Source organism: Quercus suber, unplaced genomic scaffold (genome assembly GCF_002906115.3).
Source record: "Quercus suber isolate HL8 unplaced genomic scaffold, Cork oak 2.0 scaffold_18, whole genome shotgun sequence".
Taxonomy (NCBI): Eukaryota; Viridiplantae; Streptophyta; class Magnoliopsida; order Fagales; family Fagaceae; genus Quercus; species Quercus suber.
Window position 1 is genome coordinate 362,929 of NW_027069483.1, and position 12,009 is coordinate 374,937.

A 12,009-nucleotide genomic window follows, 5' to 3' on the forward strand; every position below is an offset into this window, starting at 1 on the left:
AAGTGCAGGACCAGGAGTTCATCTTCCAAAGGTTTGGAAAATTATGCGATGAGCAAAGCGCTCAACCAGATTTTTAGGTCGCCTTTCACGTGTAGAATTGAAGAGGTGAGACTTCCTCAATGATTCACTCAGCCAACGTTTATCATGTACAATGGTCGAACAAACCCTGTGGAGTATGTGAGCTACTTCAATCAAAGAATAGCAGTGCACTCCAAGAATAAGGCCTTGATATGCAAGGTGTTCCCCTCCATTTTAGAGCATGTGGCTGTGAAGTGGTTTGATGGCTTGAGATAGAGATCCATTGATTCCTTTAAGGAACTCACTCAAGCATTTGGATCTCACTTTATCATATATAGTAGAGTGTCTCAACCCTTAGATTCTCTATTGTCTATGACCATGTGAGAAGGGGAGACCTTGAAAACATACTCGAATAGATACTAGGAGATGCTCAATGAGATAGATGGTGACTTTAACGATGTGGCCATCAGGACTTTCAAGGTCGTCCTACCTGCTGAGCATGGTTTGAGGAAGTCTTTAACTAGGATCAGTGTACGCCAGCTTATGAACCGAATTGATAAATATAAGAGGGTCGAGGAAGACCAAGAGTCGGGGAAGGGGAAGGCTAAGGTTATCTTTCAAGAGATGAGAGATTTCAGGTCGGATCGATACAACAATAACCGGCTCCAGAGAGACTACGCTGGGAAATTGGGGTCCACTAATACTCAAATGGTTAACGTGGCGTTCGAAGAACCAGTACATCAAGTTTTGGAGAAGATCAAGAACAAGTCATTCTTTAAATGGCCAAATAAGATGGGAGGTGACCTCACGAAGCGCAATCAAAGCCTTCACTGCCAATACCACTAGGACCGAGGGCACACCACAGAGGATTGCAGAACTTTGTAGAATCATCTGGATCAGTTGGTCCTAGAGGGAAGGTTGAAGCAAATTCTGTATCATCCCACTGGTCAGGGGGGCCAGGCAGGATCAGAACCTCGAAAGGATGCTCCGTTGAGAGCCCCTTTAGGAAAAATCAATGTCATCCTCGCTGCTCTGGGAAGGACTAGTCCTCATACGTCCAGGGTAATGTCTGTGGCTTGGTCGCTTGTCGAGGGTTTTGGACATGAGCCAAAAAGGGCTAGGGTAGAATTTTGACTAACGTTGAGCTTCTCGAACGATGATAACGCTAGAACTATACAACCACATGATGATGCCCTGGTGGTCACCCTTAGGATAGGGGGTAAGATGTTAAGAAGGTGCTAGTAGATCAGGTTAGTGGGGCGGAGATTATGTATCATGATTTGTACAAGGGGCTAAATTTGAAGCCGGAAGATTTGACGAGTTATGATTCACCTCTTGTGGGCTTTGATGGAAATGTTATTATTCCAAAGGGTCAAGTTAGACTACCCATGCAAGCAGGCTCAAAGGAGGTGAAAGTGAATTTTATTGTGGTGGATGCTTATTCTCCATACAAATCCATTGTAGCATGGCCTTGGCTCTATGCCCTAGAGGCTGTTTCTTCCACCCTCCATTTGAAAGTGAAGTATCTGTTCAGGGATCAGGTTGAGGAGCCAATAGGGAGCTAGTCTGTGGCTAGACAATGCTTGGTAGCCGTTATCATGCATCAGCCCAACACTGGGTCCTCGACCTCTACTGATAGGGGTTTATAGCAATCAAGGACTTCGGTGTTACCCATGGATGGGACAGCCGAGGAGGCAAAGTGTGAGGATTTATAGAAAATTGTTGTAGGTAACGATCCCAAGAAATTTTTTCAGGTCGAATCTCAGCTGCCTCCTTAGGAGAAGGAAGAGCTAGTAGAATTTCTCAAGAGAAACATTGACGTGTTTGCATGGAGTGCTTACGAGGCTCCGAGGGTGGATTCGAGGTTCATCTGTCATCATTTGAATGTCAATCAATCTGTCACCCCTAAAAAGCAACCACATCGGCACTCATCTAAGGACCATTCTGATGTTGTCAAAAATGAAATGGTGAAGCTCAAGCAGGCTGGGACTATTAAAGAGGTGTTTATCCTGAGTGGCTGGCCAATACTGTAGTGGCGAAGAAGAAGAATGAGAAATGGCGAGTGTGTGTGGACTTCATGGATCTAAATAAGGCCTGTCTAAAAGACCCTTTCCCTATGCCTCAGATACACCAGCTAGTGGATGCAACTCTAGGCCATCCTCGGATGAGCTTTTTAGATGCCTTCTAGGGATACCATCAAATACCACTGGCTTTAGATGATCAAGAAAAGACAGTTTTTGTCACTCCTATAGGAAATTACCACTACAAAGTTATGCCATTTGGTTTGAAGAACACAAGGTCTACCTATTAGAGGATGATGACTAGTATGTCTAAGCCACAATTGGGCAAGAATATTGAAGTCTATATAGATGATATGGTAGTGAAGAGTAAGGTGGTGTCCGAGCATGTGGGGGACCTTGGGGATATTTTTGAAATATTGAGGAGGCACAAACTGCACCTTAATACTTCCAAGTGCTCCTTTGGTATGGGATCAGGCAAGTTTCTACGCTATATGGTCACTTATTGTGGAATTGAGGTCAACCTTGATCAGGTTAAGGTAATTAACAATCTGCAACCACCTCAGAATCCTAAAGAGGTCCAGAAGTTAATAGAAATAAGTGCTGCCTTGAATCGGTTTATCTCTCGGTCAGTTGAGAAATGTAGACCCTTCTTTCATTTGTTGAATAAGTGGAAGGGATTTGAGTAGACCGAAAAATGTGTATTGGTTTTTCAACAGCTTAAGGAATACCTTTCTTGGCCACCTGTCATGTCCAAGCCTGAGGTGGACGAGGTCTTATTTGCTTATATTGTTGTGGCTTCCCAATCTGTAAGTTTAGTGCTGATACGAATTGATGATGGTGTGTAGAGGCCAGTCTACTATATAAGCAAGTCGTTGTATGAAGCAGAAGTTCGTTATCTACCATTGGAGAAGACCATTTTGAAAGTGGTACATGCTTTATGTAAACTCCCCCACTACTTCCAATCCCACACAGTTGTTGTTTTAACTCAACTACCGCTTCGATCATTACTTTTGAGTGCTGATATCACAGGGAGAATTGCTAAGTGGGATACAATCCTAAGGGCTTTTGACATCAAGTACATGTCTTGCACCTCTGTCAAGGGTCAGGTCCTCACAGATTTGGTGGCTGAGTTTGTTGAATCCCTATTGGGAGAAGAGGTAGAGAAGCAGGGCATGAATGAAAAATTAGTTGGCATGGTCTCCTTACAGGAACCTTTGTCTTAGAGGGTGTATGTTGATGGTGCAGTGAATCAAAGAGGATCTAGAGTAGGGTTAGTGTTAATATCTCCTGAGAAGATCACTATTAAGAAATCTTTAAGACTAGGCTTCTCGGACACAAACAACGAGGTTGAGTATGAGACTCTATTGGTGGAGATGGTCATGGTTCAAAAAAATGGGCGGAAAGGCAGTGAAGATATTCTCGAATTCAAGATTGGTCGTAAGCCAAGTGAAAGGGGAGTTAGAGGCCAGGGATGTGAGAATGTAAGAATATTTGAATTAGGTTAGGCACTTGCAATCAAGATTTGAGTCTTTCAACTTATTGCATATCCCTAAGAATGGAAATACACATATTGACTCTCTGGCCACTCTTACAACCTCTTCGACACAAGGTTTACCTCAGGTCATCCTTGTTGAAGACTTATGCAAGTCTACTGAAGTGAAGAGAGATATGGTCCATATCCATCAAATTAGGGTGGGTCCTAGCTGGATGGACCCTATAGTGCTATTCCTTAAAGAAAATATCTTGCCCGAGGAGAAATTAGAAGTTGACAAGTTGCAAAGAAAGGCTCCTCGGTTTTGGTTGTCTGAGGACCAAAAATTGTACAAGCTCTCTTTCTCTAGGCCATAATTGCTATGTACACACCCTGAAGCATCATAGCTATTCATTGAGGAGTTGCATGAAGGGATTTGTGGAAGCCACACAAGAGGCAGATCTTTGTCTCATAAAGCACTCACTCAAGGATACTGTTGGCCGAACATGGAAAAGGAAGAACAAGAGTTTGTGAAGAAGTATGATCAGTGCCAAAGATTTACACCAAAAATTCACCAAACAGGAGTCGTTAATCCTCTGTCTAGCCCTTGGCCATTTGTTCAATGGGGCTTGGACATTGTAGGTCCTTTTCCTAAGGCAGCAGGGAATAAGAGATATTTGCTAGTCGACACGGATTATTTCACCAAGTGGGTTGAAGTTGAACCATTGGCAAATATCAAGGACGTGGATGCTAAGAGGTTTGTTTGGAAAAATATTGTCACTCGGCTCGAAATTCCCCATACCCTCATCTCAGACAACAGCCTTTAGTTTGATAACAAGGACTTCAGGGTATTGTTATGACATGGGAATTACAAATAGGTATTCCGCCCTGGCCTATCCACAAGAGAATGGATAAGCCGAGACTGTTAATAAGGTCATAGTGAATGGACTCAAGAAAAGATTAGATGATGCGAAGAGAGAATGGGTGGAAGAGCTATAACACATCCTTTGAATACATCAGACCACACCTCGTATGTCAACGGGGGAGACACCCTTTCAATGACTTATGGAGCCGAGGCTGTTATCCCTCTGAAGATTGGATTCCCAACGCTGAAAACGAGTTCTTTCACCCCGAACAACAATGATGGGCTATTAGGGAAGAGCTTAGACCTAATTGAAAAGCGAAGAGAAAATGACATGGTTTAATTGGCGTATTATCAATACAAGGTCAAGCAAGGGTATGATGCCAACATGAAGTTAAGGCCACTAGCACCTGGAGACTTGGTGTTAAGAAAGGTTTTAGGTATTACAAAGAACCAAACATGGGAAAAATTATGGCCCAATTGGGAAAGGCCGTATTGCATCGCCTCGGTGGCTGGAATAGGTGCGTATTATCTTGAAGACCTAGATGAAAATGTTGTACCACGCCCCTAAAATGTAAACAACTTGAGAATGTATTATTATTAATAAAAGTTTACCTTGTCATATTCTCATTTATTACATTATGCTGCTGTATTTCCTATTATTTATTTGAATATCAAACAGAACATTGGCCATATCTAGCTCCTCGGACCATATACCTTGGGTAAATTGATATTTTCAGATATCTTTTTAAGTGTTAAATAGAATCTTAGTTATGTCTGGTCCTTCAGACCACATATTTTGGATAAATTAATACTTAATGACATCTTTCTAAGTGTTAAATAGAACCTTAGTTATGCCTGGTCCCTCGGATCACATACTTTGGGTAAATTAATACTTAGTGACATCTTTCTAAGTGTTAAACAAAACTTTAATTATGCCTGGTCTCTTGGATCACATGCTTTGAGTAAATTAATACTTAGTGACATCTTTCTAAGTGTTAAACAAAACCTTAGTTATGCCTGGTCCCTTGGATCACATGTTTTGAGTAAATTAATACTTAGTAACATCTTTCTAAGTGTTAAACAGAACTTTGATTATGTCTAACTTCTCATACCACATGCCTTGGGTAAATCAGCACTCTTTATTTATTTTTTCTAAGTGTTAAAACAAGTCACAGGTTATATCCAGCTCCTCAGATCACTTGCCCCAGGTAAGTTAATGTTCTTGGTTATTTACCTAAGTACATGGTCATTTTCCCTATATTTATACGTGTCTAATTTGTGTGAGTTAGCAGCAATGCACTACTATTACCTTTAGAAAAGTCAGGGTCGCAATAATTCATTACTGTCAACAACAGCATCAGTTTTAAGTCCCATCAAATGGAAAAATGATGACTACACCAACTATAAAATAAATATTACAAAGAAAGGAAAGATTCATAAAGTAAAAAATGCAACCCTTTTTATTAAATAAAGGAAATGTACATTTTATACAATGGCAAACTGCCACCACAAAAGAAAAGATACAAAGGAAAACTACAAAAAGAAAAAAGAAAAATGACAGAAAGGAAATAAAATCCTAAGAGCTAAGCCTTGGCTGAAGAAGAAGGGTCTTCTTTCTTACTCGACTGAGAGGCAAAAGCATCTTTGGCCTTGGGGTCAACCTCCTTAGCTTTGGCAGTATCCTTGGCCTCTAAGGAGGGCTTGACCTCCTTGCCCTTGCCCTTATCCTCAGCCACCTCAGCCCCTTGACCTTGATCACCAGCTTGGCTGGATCCTTTGGAAGCCTCGAAGGGGGAAAGAAAGGCCTAAGCAGTTCGGGGCTGCTTAAAGGATTCTGGAACAAGGGCAGAGGGAGGTGGAAGGGCAGTTGGGACCCCTGCAAGGTTGAGGGCCTTCATCCATGTCTCATTGTAGTAATCCTTGCATACCTCGGCCAGCTCCTCAGCCGACTGGATCTCAATTTCTTCTACCTCGAGGTTATAGGATGTTTGCCTCGAGGCCTCCGCAGCTTCTTCGGCCGTCCGAGCGATGGCTTTGGCTTTCTCCAAATCAGCTTTAAGGTCTGAGACTAGTTGCTTCTGTGTGGTCAGCTCTATCTCAGTAAGATTTTCAGCCTGAACCTGGACATTTTTTAGGCTGGCCTCAACGCTCCTCCGTGCCCTCTCCTTGGCGGTCAGCTTGGTGGTCAGTTCTTAGTTCTCCTGCTTTATAGCTCCCAGGGCCATGTTGGTCTTGGCGTGGAGATTGGCCTCAACCCTGGCCACGTTCCGGGCGTCCTTGACCCATTTCTCAGCTACAAAAACCTTTTGGATAGCCTGCACAAAAATGACAATGGTATACCACGTAAAAAAAAAAAAAAAAGAAGTAGAAAGAATGGAAAAGGCACCTTAGCATTTAGCTAAAAGATATGATGGTGCACTTATCAAGGGAAGATCCCTTTTCAAGGACATGAAGAGGTCTGATTGCCTCATGTGCCTCAGAGCGTCCATATCTTTCAAAAGGAGAAGGGGCTATTGTAGGGTTTTAGCAACATAGGAGGAGAGTCCTCTCTAGAACTCCCTAATGGAGGAGGTCCATAGGATGGTAGCGCCATCCAGCTCTAGTCAAGGTGCCCAAGTACTTTGTTGTTGGCGCACCTCGACCATACTTGGGTTCTCCCTAATATCCACAGAGGAGGCCCGCTTGTCCTTAGCCGTCTTCTAATGTTTGGCCTCCTTCTGAGGAACCACCTCACCCTTCTCTACTTCCTGCTCCTACCTTTTCTTCTTCAAGTTAGGGATGGGGAGCAGGCCAATTGTGGCTTTGGGAAGAGAAGGGGGAGTGGGGAGGGTAAGGGGAAGTTGGGATTTGGGGGCCTCCTTGGATGATGACCCTTTATTTCTCCCAGCCATGAGGTCCCTCAAGCCTTTTCTTTGATTCGGAGCCATTGCGTCTTCCTCCTCGGAGCTACTATCTACCTCGACGATTATCAACTAGGGGAAGCGAGCTGCTGAGGCCCTATCAAATTGACCCTCAGAATCCGGGATCTCAATGGGATCTGCTCGCACCTCTTATTCTTCCTCAAGTTGGAATTGATCTATTTCCTCCTCAAGTAATAAGCATAAGGAAGCGGTTTCTTCCCTCAGAGCTGCTGCTTCAAGGAGAGCAAGGATGGGAGGCAGCTCAATAGGCACGACGTCCTTTCAGGTAAGGAAACCAGGGATATAGAAGTCTATCTTGCTGAGTCTAGGGTCATCTACCCTAATCATGTGGCTGACTTCTTGGAAGTTGTCCGAGATTGGTCCGAAGTCCAAAATGAGGTGGACCACTCTGAACTGCCTATCCTCACTCACGAATACCTCGAAGCTTAAGACTCTGTTAAGGTCCGCGACGTTGACCAAACTAAGGCGGGGCACCATGTGCCTTTTATTTGCAAAAATAGCCAAGGGGCAAATTATAGTTAAACTAATAAAACCCATCATCAAAGGAAAAAGAAATATTAAAAGAAAGAGTGGCAAAGCTAAAGGAATTGAATCCCATGCCAAGGGACCTAACCCTAGGGTACCCCACCTAGCTCTCCCTCTCGAGTTGGGTAGTGAAAACCGTCATGCCATTCCCTAGAGGCAATCAAGTATTCGTCCTTCATGCCCTTGTTGGACTTGGGAAGGCATGATACAAGCCTAACAATGTTGGACTTGGACTTGAGGTAATACCCCGAGTCAGCAAGTGAATGGCACTTGTACAAATGGACGACGTTGTACTAGGTGAGTCTTAAACCCATTTGCTCCTTGAGAGCATCGACCCTACCTAAAACTCTAAATAGGTTGGGAGCGCACTAGTGGGGACACAGCCTATGGTTGATTAGGTAGTCTCAGGTCATCCTACCCATGGGAAGCATCATTTCTCCTTCTATGAAAGCGATCATAGGAATGACAACCTCTCCTTTGTTTCTATCTGTAACCACCTAGTTTGGAGCACAATACTGCAAGGCAATCCTGTGTGGAATGTGATATTTGGCCCTAAAGCCCTCCATACCGATGGAAGAATCTACGAGGTGCTTGAATCTACCTATCTAAGCAAATTAAGGAAAAGTAAGGGAAATGTTTTTGAAAAGGAACTAAAAGATTAGAAGGCCGAGGAGGTTGGCCGAGAAGAAAATAACTTAAAGACGTAGAGACATGAAAACATGTGACATTTCATGAGCTTCTTGAAAGTTGGGAGATTTGGGAAGACTTGAGAGCTTGAGAGTTTGAAAGGTCTTAAGAGTTTGCAAATTTGTGAAGTAAAGAGAAAAGTAAACCCACCAAGCGCCTTATATAGAAGGCGGAGTTAAGTGGGAATTATCCCGCTCAAAATTCAAGGAGAAATGCCAGCCATGGAATCAGCACCCCACCGTAGGATGCAAGGAACAGAGCGCCTCCTAGAGCAATTAATGAGACATCGCGGGCTCCGAAGTGTCAAGAACAATAATAGGACACACGAAGCGACATTCTCACGTGTGGAAATTAGATAAAAGTGTGGAATTAATTATCCAAAGTCAAAACCCTATTTTTTCTCCTCAGACAGAATGGAGAGAATCAGAGTTTTGAGGGGCTATTGTAGGGATAAGGGGCCCAAGAACATATGCTGGACCTTGGGCCTTGTCCGAGGACACTTTGCGGTCTGAGGACAGATAAACAGTAATGAATATGTAAGACTTAGGGTTTCATGAGTGAGCTATGGGTGAGAATGCTGGCGAAGGTAAACCAAAGAGGAGTATCTCCTCGGCTAAGCGAAATAGAGATCAGAAAGAGTGCCCTGTCATCTAGGGTGACCTTCTGGGAAATTCTAGTGATAACGATATACATTATAAACGTCCAAGACAACTAGGAGGCAGGAAATATCTGAGGGAAAGCTGTTACTACCACATTGAATGCTTTGCAACTAACCCTCTGGCCGCATTAATTAGGAAGTGATACATGAACAGTAGTTTTCAACCTTGCAGCTACTCTCCAGAGACTTCAGAAAGGTGCTGATGTGACAGAGATCAATACCAACAATCTAATCTACACGTGGAGGGTAGAGATGAAGGCAAAGGGATAGTATAAAATAGGAAGAAGGCAATGAAAGGAGGGGATGGAGAAATTGAGAGGAAAATACTGTAGCAATCAAAAATTAAACTTGTAATCAAAGTCAAGAAGAAATATATAAGAATTGATATCCTCGGATTGTGTTGAGGACGACTTTCTTTATATTAAACCAGTTTATCTTCATTTTCTTTTCATCTGGATCCACTTTGCTTATTGTCTGACTCATTGAAACCCAGTTTTCCAACCTACTCTCTACAAATTCGTTGTATTGGACTCTTTGGGCCTAAGTTCATACATCCTTTGGGCTTGGGAGCTAAATTGCACTCCTACATCTTCATTATTCCTTTTAAATGCAGGAATATAAACACATTTTTCCTTTGAGTTAGGCTCAACAAGAAGTTTGGCACTAATTAGTTTTTCAACTTCAGTTTTAGATTCAACTAGTTGCTTTTCCAAACTCTTAATTTTGTCCTCTTGAGATGAAATTTGATTTTTAAATTTCTCATTCAAATTATTGGCTTCATCCAATTTTGCAATCAATTCATCTCTTTCAAGTTTGACCTTTTTAAAATTAGCTTTTAATTTTGTAGCACATTTAAAAGTTTTCATACAAAAATTATAAAGCTTGCAATAGGCAACTTGAATATCATCATCATCATTCAACATAAGATCACGCAAATTAACACAATCAAGAGTTTCCATGACAACAGGGATCAAGGATCACACTCAAGAAATTAATCTAATCAGAGTGTACCTACTTTGATACCACTTGTTGGGAAATTTAGACCCTAGTTGATAAAATTAACAAGTTTTAAACCCAAATTGTTAATTAGATTTATTATAAATAAACCTTGTTAAAACAAACAAACATCAATATCATGCACAGCGGAATAGTAAATAAGATAAAATATGATGATCCAGGAAAACCAATGAAACAAACTAGTTTCATAATAAAAAACCTAGAGGGAAACCTTCCCAAAAAGCAATTCATTATAGTAAAGAGAAGTTTCAGATCTAGTACAAAACCTTTGTCCCTAGCCTCTACAATTCCCGTAGATGAACTTACAGCAGAAATCTTTTATCGCTTCAGAACCTCTGAACTCTTCAATATATGAACGTCGTTTAATGCACGAATCTCGGTACGTGACTAATAAATGATGTGTGAATCTCAGTGCGTGACTAACTCCAGTAACTTGAAGATGTTGTTAGCTGCAAATTTCTTTACTTCATCAACAATGAAGATAAAAAAGTACTTGGTTACAAAACCCTAAGGCACAAAAGGCGCGGTAACTTTTTGCAAAGAGAATAAGGCACTAGGTCACTTTCTGCGTGTGTTCTCCATGTATAACAGCATTTAAAATAAATCTTATCTATGTCTAGGGTTGTGAGAAAAGAAATCCTACACATACCTATCAACTAAGGCAAAAAATCAAATTTGGAAATTTTGACTTTGTAGATCTCGACAGATTCAACTTCTGTCGAGCTTTATTCTTAAATCTTGATAGATACCGTTTCTATCGAGGTATCTGTTGAGTTTTAATGAACAGTTTTTCTTCACTTATTTCTTGGTCCAATCTTCATGACTTTAATACTTGACTTGAACTATTGTTTCTTGAAGTACTAAACACATCCTAGATCTACCCAATTACAAGTAAAGTGCATTTTGTCAAAGAATTAGCCAATTACATAAAATATGTCCTTAACAGAACGTATTAATTATATTGCAATCTTAACCAATGAAAAAATAGTATTAAACTTGACAAATTGTGCAATTTGGATAAGATTGCAATATAATTAATACATTGAAAAGTTTTTTTTTAGGTGCATTAAACTTGACGAACTATGCAATTTGCAAAAGATTGCAATATAATTAATATGTTAATTGATTATTTAGAGAAAGTAGTTATATTTAATCCTTACTCTCTCTTTCTTTGTTTTTTTTAGGGTGACATATCAACAATTTTGTTGAATTGCATAATGGGCACATTGGATGAGTTTGAGTGAGACACTTTACAAAATTATTGTATAATTCAAAGCTCACATAAAGTGGCAGTCATCTATCAAGTGGTTGTTAAAGACCTTTTTTTTTGTATATAAGAAAAAAAAAATCCTATCTATGCCTATATTTATCAATTTGTGTAATTCTATGTTGGATTCAATTTTTTTTTTTTTTTGGGAAATTAATGTACATATCATTAATCGAAACTCCTACAGTTTAGCTTTATTTTTCTCAATCACATCTCTTCCCTACGAAATTAATTAATTATCCATAACAATTGTCTTGCCTTTCACTCCAACTTCTTCTTCTTCTTTTTCAAGAAAATACATTTTAAAATTTTAAATGATATTTGCCTCTCATATATATATATATATATTTGTAAAGGTTAATAATTTGAATCCATTATAATTTGGGATTACTACATTTTCTAATCACAAAATATCTAGGGGTGTAATGAGTGTTATGCATTTGTAGATGAAATATTTTTTTCATCACACCCCTAGGTATTTTTGTGATTGGAAAATGTAGTAATTCCAAATTATAATGGATTCAAATTATTAACTTTTACCAAAAAAAAAATAAAATAG

At 40.5% G+C, this 12,009-nt stretch overlaps 1 protein-coding gene across 1 annotated transcript; it reads right to left on the reverse strand.

Annotated features, from left to right (window-relative positions):
• Positions 1–5,958: 5,958 nt before the first annotated feature.
• Positions 5,959–10,125, reverse strand: LOC136062252 (uncharacterized). The gene is made up of 4 exons (XM_065761100.1): positions 9,754–10,125; positions 6,631–6,690; positions 6,304–6,495; positions 5,959–6,180 (listed from the first exon to the last, which is right to left on the reverse strand). The coding sequence occupies exons 1-4, from the start codon at positions 10,123–10,125 to the stop codon at positions 5,959–5,961; spliced, it is 846 nt and encodes a 281-aa protein (XP_065617172.1).
• Between the last annotated feature and the right edge of the window lie 1,884 nt (positions 10,126–12,009).